The sequence below is a fragment of the Macrotis lagotis genome, chromosome 3 (genome assembly GCF_037893015.1).
Source record: "Macrotis lagotis isolate mMagLag1 chromosome 3, bilby.v1.9.chrom.fasta, whole genome shotgun sequence".
In the NCBI taxonomy this organism is placed as follows: domain Eukaryota; kingdom Metazoa; phylum Chordata; class Mammalia; order Peramelemorphia; family Peramelidae; genus Macrotis; species Macrotis lagotis.
The window spans coordinates 117,472,162-117,485,611 of NC_133660.1; the positions used below are offsets into that span (position 1 = coordinate 117,472,162).

Below are 13,450 nucleotides of genomic sequence, written 5' to 3' on the forward strand. Positions count from 1 at the left end.
TGCCAAAGCTAACTCTTTTAGCTTGTGCCTATGTTCCCATTCTATTTTGTTTCTTCCAGAACCTTGTTTCATCGTTCTTCTATTGCCATTTTCCCCCTTTGTTTCTCTACTTTATTTTACTTCTGTGTCTAAACTTCCTCTCATCTACAGAAAGTCAAAATCACCTCAAGACACTAATCACTTCAGGTACCATCTAGTTCAGACCTCACCCAGAATCTTTTACAACATTCCTTATACAATTCTTTGCTTGAACTATTCATAAATAGGTATAATACAGTAACTTTCAAATATATCTTCTCCCTTTTTGATGGTTTAAATTATTTGAAAGCTTTTCCTTATGTTAAACCTAAATTTCTCTCAACTTTTCCTAGTTGTGCTTTCTGGGACTAGAAGAACCATTCTTATCCCTTTTTTTAGATGTCAATACTTTTCTGTGACTGTTTCTATATCCTCTTAGTCAATCAGTAAATGTTTATTAATCATCTACAATATGACAAGACTGTGCTCAGAGTTGGTGATGTGAGTACAAATAATAACAAAGAATACCCCTGCCATGGAGGAGCTGACCGTGTGGTAGGCAGAGAATATATCAAATGTAGGGCAGGGAGCATAGTGGAGGAGGTACTTGAGAAGCAGGACCTGATGGAGAGTTCCAAAGAGTTCCAAAATCCACGTAGTTAAAACTGTCCTGCAGTCTGGATTGCATCTTTGACCCCTAGTCAGAGGGACAGAGGTACTAGTAGAGGGTTGAGTACTTGGAAGCATCAGTCTTGAATGATCTCTTCCTCTTGAACTAATCATAATGACCCCTTCTCTCAAAGCAGTATAAACTTGAGTTAGAGTTTGTCACCCCCCCACCCCTAGAGCTCCCCCATTCAGTCGCTATATTGACTCACACTGAGCTTTTAATTGGGAAAAAAACCTAGATCTTTTTATAGATGTTATTGCCTTGGTGATATTGATTATTTGTATTCATACTGGATAAAGTAAGTGATTTGAGTTTGACATTTAATAGTTGTGTGACTATGAGCAAGTTACTAATCTTTTCTTGGTCCCATTCTCATTTAAAATAAAAGTAATAGGGCAGCTAGGTGGCATAGTGGATAGAGCATTGACCCTGGAGTCAGGAGGACCTGAGTTCAAATCTAGCTTCAGACACTTAATTATCTAGCTGTGTGACCTTGGACAAGTCACTTAGCCACATTGCCTTGCAAAAAGAAAAAAAATATAAAGTAAGGATAATTATACCTATGATATCTGTCTCAGTATCATTGTTAAGCTCATGACATTTTATGTATATACTGTTTTCTATATGCAAATGTATATATAAAATATTAACTTTATAAAAGGTAATGTATTATATAAACGTGAGTGCTATTGTTATTGTTTTTGTTTTTCTTATACATTCTTATTGAGTTAGATCTTATTAGTATTGTGTTGTATATTATCTGCTGGCCATGTCTACCTATAATATGGTATATATTCAGACTGTCCAAAAATAGAACTCATCATCTTTTTCCAGGAATCTGCCTTTCCCTCAAACTTCCCTATTTCTGTTGGGGACTCAGTTTACCAAGTCACAGTCTTGAAGTTAGTCTTGACTTCTTGGACTCTTCTCATGTCCCTAGTATCCAATTACCATATCTCCTTAAGTCTGTCACTTCATTTCTGAACTTTTCCTCCCTCAATCAAATAGTCTTCAGTTCTTCTCCCCTGAATCTTAATATTAATACCTTCCCAATTGATCTCTCTGTTTTATTCCAGTCCTTTAATAACTCATCTTTTACATACCTGCCAAAATAGCATTACTAAGTTTAAGATTTGATCATTTCAGTTCACAGCATAGTGTCTCACACAAAGTAAATGGTTCCTAAATATTTGTTGAATTAAATTGGCCTAACTTTTTTTTCTTTCCCCTAAAAATTCTAGATAAAATAATCTTCATTCTTTTTCTCTCTTCAATAGCCCCTCATTGTGGACATTCATTACTAGTTACTTTCCATTATACTAATAAACTTCTGTTCAAGATTACCTGAAAATGATAACTAAATTGACAGATTCAGTGATTACTTTTTAGTTTTCATCCTTCTTGAATTTCCACAGCATTCAAATCGTTCATCCTTCATATTATCTTCTGCCTTGTCTTCAAGTTTCTTCTCTCTCTAATCAGTCCATTTTGCATTTCTTTTTCCTTTTTATCCTTTGTCCTCTTAAGAATTTGTACATTCTATCTTACGGAATTTTTTCCTTTCACATTTCATTTACTCTTATTGTTTGAACTATAATTTTTCTTGTATAACTCAGATTTGTATGTGAGGTCCTGTCTCATATTTCCAAATTTATATTGGATCTTTCTTCCACTACTTCTTCTATCTTAGTCTGTCCACAATTGATCTCAGTTTTCTCTCTGAGAATGTGCTCTTCCTCTAAACTTCCCTGAATGCGTTGTTGGTACATTGTTTTCCTGTCACCACCCATGTACAGAATATTAAGTTAATATTTGCATATTTGTTTTTCTCTTGCTCCATTGTGAGCCAGCCCATTACTGGGTCCTGTTTTTTTCCCCAATCTCTCTCTCTCTTTCTCTGTCTGTTCTCTTACTTATATCTGGGAACTTCTTTGAAACTCATAGTATCTCTCTCCCCCCATCCCCCAGAAAATTGATTAATTAACTGCTTTTTCAACTGCATGCAAAGATGGTTTCCAACAATTGTTTTATGCTACGATTTTGAGTTTTACATTTTTCTCCCTCCTTCCCTTCTCCTGACAGAGAACAAGGTATTATACATTATATATGTATAATTAATTATGTTGAACATATTTCTATCTTTATCATGTTGTGAAAGAAGAATTAGAATAACAACAAAAAACCATAGGAGGAGCAAAATCATAAAAGCTAAATAAATTTTAAAAATTGAAAATAATAGGTTATAGTCTGCATTCAGCCTCCATAGTTCCTTCTGTGGATGTACATGATATTTTCTATCACATGAAACTTATAGCACTCTGAGAAATTGATTTGTCAGGAGTCATGTATGACTTGCACCCAGGTCTTTTTGAATTAGAGACCTGTTCTTTATTTTCTATATTACCCTTTCCATTATTATTATTATTATTATTATTATTATTATTACTGTTATTGCCATTGGTGCCATTTACTATTACTATTTTTTATTTGCAGTACAGTATACTGTATAGTGAAATAAGTAACCTTGATGGAGACGGAAGTTAATGCTAAGGAAGCTGGTGTGTGAATGCCCTCTGTTTTCACCTCCACTTCACAAAATCCATCTTTTTCCTTTAAAATTTGATTCAAGTACCACTTTCTACAGGAAGCCTTTCCTGATTGACTCCTCATGCAGGCTACTTCTAAATTGCAGAGACTAGAGACAGACAGAGAGAGGGACAGAGACAGAGACAGAGACAGAGACAGAGACAGAGACACAGAGACACAGAGACACAGAGTCCCTGTATGTGTATAAATACACACATTCATATAATGTGTATATTTTCCTCTTATGATAAAATTTTCACTCCTAGCATAATTATTGGTAAATAGTTAATACTTAATAAATTGTTTATTTAATTTTCCCCATGATTACATTGCTTCTTAAGGGCCACAAGAAGGATTTGAAACCAGGTCTCCTGACTCCATTGTATTCCATAAATAAATTGCTTCTAACTAAATTGTTCTTAAGTTATATCATATAATTGGTGCTTTATCTACCTATTAAATATTACATCTTATTAATTTTCAAAATTTAGTTAGCCAAAATGAATGTATTGTTACAGTGGGGAGTTGACCAAATTCTGCTTTATTTCTTGCTAGATTACTGTTCAGTAAAAGGATATTTTACTTCATTTTTGAAATAAAAATAATTGTAGTTTTATGTCCATCTTAATATGCTTTAATAGTTATAACAAATTTACTTATTTTACCTGTAAAAGTAACACAAATTTAGAAATACTTTTTTACTTGTTTTTCTTTTATGTGGAATATTGTCATTTTAGACTGTCACTTAAGCAGTTTTTACTTCATCTCTTGCTTTATGTTTTTGTAGGTTAGTTGGCAGAGAATGTTCATAAAGATACATTGTTTGGAAATTAGAAATTAGAATTAATTTTAATTATATTTTGTTTAGACTATTACGTGTTTGGACACTTGTGACCAGAATAAGCAAGATTTCCATGAAAGGGTGTTAGACATATGATCTGTTTGCATTTCCTTTTATCTTCTTGTGAATGCCTGTAAAGCTGTCAGTTTGAAGGAGCCAGTTTATCAGTGAAGGAAAAGATTAGTTTTTCTGGTTCCACATGTTTGAACTAGGTTTTTAAAAGTTTCATGAAGATCAATAAAGATTTTTCTTTTGAAAATTTCAAATGCTTTTGTGTATTTTTGTGTAATTTTGTGTATTTTTCTTATGAATTTATGCAAATTTTAAAAATCCAAATTGTAAAAATATGTAACGCTAATTAAAAATCCTATGCTTCAGTATTTTAAACTGGAAACAATAGAGTACACATTTAGGTTGTGTATGTGTGGTAGTCTTGTCCCTTTTTCAAGAAAAGTTTTCTTAATTTTTAAGTTTTTTCTTATGAATTCATTATGATATATAAAACACAATACTTTAAATGCAATATATTGAGAAATTTGCTTTTTCTATACTCATGTATATTGTTTTCATTACTTATTCATTATTGTTTTCAGATAGTTATGCTTATAAATATTCAGATAATATGCTTAAATATTTATGTAGAATGCTGCTAGAATGTCAATCTTACACTGTCAAAATAAGTAGTTTTTTCTACATATTCTAAGAAATGTTTACCCCAGATCAAGTTTCATTGTTCTTGATCTTAGTTGGTGAGGGTTGCTAAATCTGTCAGTGAAGAATAGGAAGGCCTTGAGATGATGATGATGATGATGATGATGATGATGATGATGATGGTGGTGGTGGTGGTGGTGGTGGTGGTATTTGTTCTTCGTCATATAGTTCTTTAAAAATATGCAAATATTGTGTATAGTTCTCCCTATTTTAAAGATGTGGAAATTGAGATTCAATGGTTACATAATTTTACACATGATCATATGGCTTGTCTATATCTGAGGATGGATTCATTCTTGTTTCTTAATCCAACTAGAATTTGCTATTAAATAATTGTTCTGCTTTTTTCATAATACTCTTAAATCTAAAAATAATATCTAATACATTTAATTTACTAATCACCTCCTATATCTTCACTTCTGCCTAGTTCATCAGCTTCCTCCAATTCCAAGTCATTGTCATGTATTATATTCTGTGTATGTGTGTGTGTGTGTGTGTGTGTGTGTGTGGTGTGTGTGTATGTGTGAATTTTTTTTTTAACCTAGCTACACAACTAGGTAATTTATTAAGTGTCTGAGTCTGAATTTGAACTCGGGTCCTTCTGACTCCAGGGATGGTCTCCATCCACTGCACCACCTAATTGCCCCTGTCATGTATTATTTGGAGGCAAATGACCCACATTAGAATCTCAGATCTATCACTTGTCCAGTTTGTGACTTTTGACCCCTCAGATCTATCACTTCTCCAGTTTGTGTTTTGGATCAGGGCAATCTATCTGAATTTATTTCTTGGGTCATATACTGGAGATTTGGAGGCAGAGGACTTGGCTTGAATGACAGACCTGTATGATCTTGAGAAAGTCACAACCTTTCTGGAACTATTTCTTCTTGCATAAAATGTGGACACTGAATCTCCAGGGTCTAATCCATATTTAGATCTGTAATTCAAGGAAGTAGAATTACTAGTCCACTTCTTTAGTATTGAAAAATGAAACTAGTTTATCTGATATGACTGTCTTTCTCTGTAATTTTGCCATTTATCTCATTCTTCCTCAGCTCCTTTATCATGATTTTACCTTGACTTTAAATTACTCCCCTTTTTAATCCCTTCCAGATCTACTTTTCATTTCTTTTCAGTTTTGGAGTTTTGATCTCAGAAAGGGCAAGTTCAGCCATTTGTTCTCCTTAACCCTTTTATTTTTCTTCAAAAAAAAAAATATTCAGCTTTGTTTTAACTTCAGTTCCAGATTGTCTTCCTGCCCGTTTATGTCATAAAAATGTCTGTATGTCCTTTAGATTCATGTTATCTAATTTTATCTGTATCATCACTGTTGCTCAGGAATCCTTTCAGTTTCCCTTGTGTTTCTCTATTATGTTCCTTGCAGCCACTTACCCAAACTTTCTTCTATATCTTCAGCTCTCTTTTGAAGCCCTCCTTCAGCCCAGTTTCTTTGAACCATTTCTGTCTTATGAAAATACAGATTCCTATGGAAGGCATTTAAAGGCCTCCTCAATCTAATTCCACTTCAACTTTCTATCAGTATTTCTGTATTGTGACCAATCTAGAATTGGTTTTCTACTCTAGCAATCAGACTGACCTCCATTATTAGGAGGGCTCTTTTCTTATCTATTCCTCTTTGCAGTGCTCTGTCTGGGAGATACATAATACTTACCCTCAGGTTACTTGCTTCTGTGGTGAGGTGGATATGTCATGTTTACAAAAAAGTATAGTTAAAAAATTGAATTTAAGGAGGTATGGAGGGGGAAGCAGTAAAAATTACAGGAATCAGAGTAGGCTTCCTGGAAGAAATAGCACCTGGGTTGATTTTTTTTTTAGGTTTTTTTGCAAGGCAAATGGGGTTAAGTGGCTTGCCCAAGGCCACACAGCTAGGTAATTATTAAGTGTCTGAGACTGGATTTGAACCCAGGTACTCCTGACTCCAGGGCCAGTGCTTTATCCACTATGTCATCTAGCCGCCCTGGGTTGATCTTTCTTGAAAGAAGAGAAAGTTTCAATGAGGATGGAGTATTTTCCCCAAATAGGGGATATTGGTTATTTTCAGTCTTGACCCCCTCATCTATGAAGAATTTACTCATTTGCATTCTTTTGCATACTCTGCTTTTTGATTATTCCTCATTAGGATATAAGTGCTCAGAGTAAAAGAGAGAGATTATAGTTTTTGTTTTTACAGTTACTAACAGCTGGTAGGTGCTTAATAAAAATTGCTTAAATTGAAAAATTTTTTTTTAGGATTTTGCAAGGCAAATGGGGTTAAGTGGCTTGCCTGAGTCCACACAGCTAGGTAATTATTAAGTGTCTGAGACTGGATTTGAACCCAGGTACTCCTGACTCCAAGGCCAGTGCTTTATCCACTATGCCACCTAGCCACCCCTAAATTGAAAATTTTTTATAGTGTTTTATAAAAGTGAAGTCATTTTTATCTTTATTTTATTATGTTCAATTAACAGATGATTTTCAACATTATATAGTATGTTCTTATCCAGCATGTACCAAAACTCTTAGTGATTATTTTTGTTTTTATTTTTATTATTATTATTTTTTTAATGCAATGGGATTAAATGATTTGCCCATGGTCACACAGTTAAGTAAGTATTTAGTGTCTGAGGCCGGATTTGAACTTGGATCTCCTGAGTTCAGGGTCGGTTTTGTATCCACTGTGTCACCTCTTAGTGCAGTTTTAAGCTATTAAAACTTAATGTACTCTTTCCTCCAGTCTGGAATCTCTTGCCCCCCTGTATTCCTGACAGTCTGTCAACTCCCTCTGCCAGAAAGCTGAAACATTTACATTTGAATTGTTTTAGGAAGGATCTGAAATTTATCTGGCAAGACAAGGTACTGGACAGTGGGATCCTTATTCAAGTTGAACTGTCATGCTTTCAAACTCTACTACTGAGAGCACAATTCCAGTGGGCTGAAAACAACCCAAATGTACCCTTAACTAAAGTGTTTCATATAGAACTCATAAAACAAGGCAAGCACTCATGTAGTGGTATAACAACAATTTCAAAGTCACTTTAAAGAACTTCAGCATTGATTGTGAGATAAGGGAGACCATTGGCAAGGAACTGTCTGGCATATCCCGTATGTTCTATGAGCAAAGCAGAATCACCATAGCACAAAAAGAGATGTTAGCTGTGGAAATTCACAGACATCTCCATTCCAAAGATCCTATCAAATTATTTGTACTGACCATTGGTAGAGCCTTATAAATTCATATTGGAGTGAAAAGTTGCAGTTGAATATCCTGTACCTTTACCACAACAGCATGATGTCATTGGTCTTCTTCAAAAATGATGGATGGGGCAGCTAGGTGGCACAGTGGATAGAGTACCAGTCCTGGAGTCAGGAGGATCTGTGTTCAAATTTGGTCTCAGACACTTAATAATTGCTTAACTTTGTGACCTTGGGCCAGTGGCTCAAACCCCATTGCCTTAAATAAATAAAAATTTAAAATAAAAATGAAGGATGAACAATAACTACAGTTCTTGTTTCATTTTCAAATATCTTGCTTCTGTGTTCTATTATTTTCTAGCCTGTGCCAACCATCACCTCAGACTATTCTGGACCATAAACTATTAAAGCTTAAAACTAAACTAAGAGCTGTGAGACATTTTGCATATCATTATCTTTTGTACATCTCATTGTAGCATGTACAGTGGCCACACACTGGTAAAATTAGCTCAGCAGATAGGCTCAAATAGTTCTAGTGTAGCTGATAAGCCTCTAATTCATCAGTGAGTTAGGGAGATCCCTACCCATCAGATTGGGTAGATGAGAGCATTTTGTTCCAACAGCCATGAAGGTGGCTAAAGCAGGCACTATAGAGTCCTTGGAGCTTGATCAGACTTCAAAGATGGTAAGCTCATCCACTGCATTCCAGGACATCATCCAGTGATGTCATTTGTCCTCTTCAAAAAAGGATGAACAACAACGACTTTATCTCTCAGGATTTGTAAATTCTGTGTGTGTGTGTGTGTGTGTGTGTGTGTGTGTGTGTGTGTGTGTGTGTGTGTGAGAGAGAGAGGGAGAGGGAGGGAGGGAGGGAGGGAGGGAGAGAGAGAGAGAGAGAGAGAGAGAGAGAGAGAGAGAGAGAATGAGAATATTCCTACACACATACTATAGATGTAATAGATTAGATGTATAACTCTAGGGATGTCCTGGGCTGTGTAGTGGATGACCTTGCCATCTTCAAAGTCTGACCAAGGTCTAAGTAATCCACAGTCTCTGCTTTAGCCACCTTCACAGCTGTTCTGCTGGGTAAAGTCTTCATCTGATAAGGGTAGACATCTACCTAACTCACTGATGAATTATTTAATATTTATTTAATTCAGTAATTTACCATTTATTAAATAACCACAAGTGCAATGGACTGTAATTTAAAAAATCAAATTAGACTGTTCTTGTCATCATTGAAATTGCCTTTTAATGAGTGGATGACAATATAATAACAGATAAATAAGTATAAATATATAGAATATACTATATTGTAATTTAAAGAATTTTCTTGAATTTAGCTAAAAATTAATTAGCATTTTTATCTTATCTGTACCTCTATTGATAGAAAAAATTCAATAAAACCTTTATAATAAATATACATAAATAAGTAATGCAAATTCACATATATGCCACATTTATATTGTGCATTTTATTCTGAATCTTGAGTTCCTCATGTTTCTGTCAGAAGGCAGGTAATATACTTCACTGCCAGTTCTCTAATTTTTTAATATTTTAGAGTCTTTCTTATATGCTCACAGTTTTGTATGGCTATGACTTTGATTTCTACATTTGTTGATTATCAGCTGTTTATTGTGTATATACTCTTTTCATGAATAGTTGTTAGTATGTTTTCTCTCCCTGTCAAGACACCTCCCACAAACTCCTTTAGACCAGGGACCTATCTTGCTTTTCTTCACATCCTGCTCTCACATGGCACATAGAATATGTTTATTGACTAATAGAAATAATAATAATAATAGTAATAATAATTGGTTAATATGTATTTATTGACTGACCTCCAATGAAAATTATCTATATATTTTGTTCATCTATTAAGTACAAAATTTGTTATTTATAAATTTGACTAAGTTCCTTATCTATTTTGAAAATGAATCTTGTATCAAGAAAATTCACTTCAAAGATTTTTTTAACTCTTTGCCTACAGATTGACTTTGTATAAAACCTTAAAATTTTATGTAATTAAAATTATTCATTTTATCTTTTATAATCTTTTCTCTTTTTGGTGAGGGATTTTATAAAATTGAGATGAAGAGGTATACTTTACCCTCTCTTTTTACAGATGATGAGCTGAAGATATATCTTAATATATCTGCTCTTGTCAGTGCTTTATTGGACTAAGAAAAATGATGTGACATAGGTTGTAACATATCTTTTTAACCTGCCAGAAACCTGATATTTTTATAATAGCTAAAATTTGCAAATCTGCCTTTCATATACCCCGTTACTACTCTGGGTCTAAGTGTCCATTTTCAGTGTTTGTCTACGATACAAGTACTTATGAACAAATTCTATGAGTTGTCCACCCAACTGAATACTTTAATCTGGATAGTCATCATAAATAATCCCCAAGAGTTATCTTCATGAATAAAAAAGTTCTGTCTCTGTCTGTGTTTCTGTCTCTCTTTCTGTCTCTATGTCTCTTACACTGTCTCTCTCTCCCCACATCCACTCCTTCCTCCCTGGCAGTGATTTTGAGTTATGAAAAATCGTATTTCTCCAGAAATAAAGTTTAGTGTAACACAAATGGAAGTGAAGAAATTTATAAGCCAACTGCACCATTAACAGTAACCATGAAATCAGTTATCTGGGTAAAGCAGACCAATTTAAAAAAAAAGATGACTCAGTCACCTAGCTTGAGTGCGGAATAATGGATAGATTGCTTGTGGACTTATTTGATATTTGTACGCTGTCTTAGTGATCTAGTGGAAGAAAGGGGCACCTCTGCAAATGATTTATTAGAATCTATGAACAAGAATCACTCAAGAGCAGAGAAGTCATTGAGGAAGATCATCGATCCATCAAACTATGCATATTAAAATTTGTAAGATACTTATGTACATAAATTCATTTTATCCTCACAACAATCTTACTATGTGGGCTATCATTTATAATCACATTGTAACTGTGTGGAAGGTTAAATTTTCTCAAGGTTACTCAACTAGCGAGTGTCATATTGAGAGAATTTGAACTCTGATCTTCCCATTTCCAGGTCTAGCTCATTATTATTTCATCCTGTCTCTCAAAGAAGATAGAGGGGTTGGAGGAATAACAGAACTTATGTTTTCAAATTAAAAAGAAAATAAAGTCAAAGAATCGTTTTCTTAAATGATTCAGAAGAGTGATTGAGATTTATTAACATCCACATGATTAAGCACTTGAAATACATTGCTATCTACATCTCTGTAAATTGGCATGAAGGGAATCTTTGAATTAGGTAATTATTTCTTTTTTCTTTTTCTTTTTTTTTTTGCAAGGCAATGGGGTTAAGTGTCTTGCCCAAGGCCACACGGCTAGGTAATTTTTAAGTGTCTGAGACTGGATTTGAACTCAGGTACTCCTGACTCCAGGGCTGGTGCTTTATCCACTGCACCATCTAGCCGCCCCTGGGTAATTATTTCCTAAAAAAAAATAATTATTGCATAATTTTTTTATAGGTAGTGGATCATCCAATGCAAGATTACCTGCTGTCCCAGTAGTTTCTTCAGTTCCAGACGACTCTGCTTCAAACATGAGGTATTGAATTCCAGTTTTGTGATTTCCAACTATTTTTTAAAATTGTATCTTCTGCTTTAGCTGTGTTGCTTTTTTTTTTAACACTTGCAGAATTCATTCTTATGATTCATTTTTGGTGACTTCATTGGTTTAAAGCTCTGGTATTATGGGGGTGGCCAATTTATTGGTGTGAAAAGCCCTGAATTCTGGGAGTAGAGTTTTATACCAGAATGACTGGTATGAAAAAGACAGAAACATCAGTGATAGTGAATCATGGAGCCCCCAATCAGGGTTAAGTAACAAGGCCAAAGTCACACAGCTAGTAAGAACCAAGTGTCAGGGTTTGAGTTCAAACTCTCATCCTTCTAATTCCAAGACCAGTGCTCTGTCCACTGTGCCACAGAGCTGTCCTCATGGGTAGCCACTCCCAACAGCAGCAGAGAGTCATATATAGTACAAATTTACAAGTTACAACAAAGCAACTTAATACACAAATGACTTGTTTTTTCTTAGTGTCTGTTTTTTGACATACACACCCTCAATGTTTGTGTCTATGTATATTTTCATTTCGGTGTGCTGCAGCAGGAAAGGCAACTTCTGAAGCTTCCTTGCCATTTGATTTGCATGACTCTGCCTTTTCCTTATATAGCAATTTTGCTATCATAGGAAAAGTTATTATCAGGGTTCTGAGCTCTTCCAAACAATGATGCTTCCTCTCCCTGATTATCTGATCTTAATATGCTTCAGGGTGGAAGAATTATGAATTTGGAACATTAATACCTAGAAAATTCCCCAACCACAAATGACATTTTATGTGAACGATTTGTTCGAATGTGACATAAAGGCTAGTGAGAATTGGGATTATGAGGCAGGAGGTGCTTAGACATCAAAGATGGCCAAGGTAACCACTAAACTCCAATGATTCTGGAAGAGAGAATGTGGTTGACAATCTTGTACAACTCTGCCTCATTTAAATCCGATTTAAATATGAATTATCCATATCATTTGGACATTTTTCATCTACTTTGAAGTCCTTTGGTAATGGACAAGTGATGGAGCAGCAGGTGTAGTTATACCTGGAGCAGTAGTCATGATCTGCACACCAGGCCATAGGGTTATTTTCTCCCTAGACTGGAGTAGTAGTGGAATTTAGTAACTCTGGGTGCTTGAGTAACCTTTTTGAAGAACCACATTACTTACCTCCAGCATTGAGCAAAGGTCTAGATAAGATGCCCTAAAAATTGTCTGCTTCACCTAATCTAACCCTGGTCTTCTCATTACAGGAGGGAGGGACCCCACTGTGGGGTCAAAACATGCAAAAATATGATGAAATGTTATTATAAATAGGGCATAAAGTTGGCTTTGGTTTCTTGGTCATATATAATCTAATCACAAGCCTGTATTCTTGCCAGAGTCCTTAATTCTTAGCCAGTATGGCTTCAGAAAGGATGAAGCAACAGTTGCTATGGTATTTGCTGCCCAACCACTCCAGAAATAATGCCCAGGGTAGAATGGAGATCTACACACAAAGTTATCTGATATGACTAAGGTCTTTGTTACCATCATTCATGACAGTGTATTTTGTTTGCTAGGCCAGTTTGTTTGCCCAATGTACCACTTCTGTGACAGTGTACCTGCCTGGGTTCCAGGTCATGGTGGGTGCTCTCCTGTTTTCCTAGTCAGTAGTGGAAGGAAATTGGGCTGGGTGTTTGCTGTCCTGCTTTTTTGGTGTGGTCTTTTCAGCAGTGTTGTCAGGCACCTTTAATGATAATGAAAATGGCATCAAGATCAGTTACCATACCAGTGGTAAATTATTGTGCTTCCACTCAAGTGGAAGGAGAATTGATGCACAACTTTTTGTTTTCAGATGATTG

The 13,450-nt window shown here is 35.0% G+C and overlaps 1 protein-coding gene across 4 annotated transcripts in view; it reads left to right on the top strand.

The window, feature by feature from the left end:
• LRBA (LPS responsive beige-like anchor protein) overlaps positions 1–13,450 on the top strand; it is an 832,197-nt gene that overhangs the window by 277,391 nt on the left and 541,356 nt on the right. For all 4 annotated transcript variants that reach the window (XM_074229149.1, XM_074229148.1, XM_074229150.1 and 1 more), the window contains exon 31: positions 11,519–11,597. In XM_074229149.1, coding sequence (XP_074085250.1) covers positions 11,519–11,597 — 79 coding nt within the window. The remainder of the gene's footprint in view (positions 1–11,518; positions 11,598–13,450) is intronic.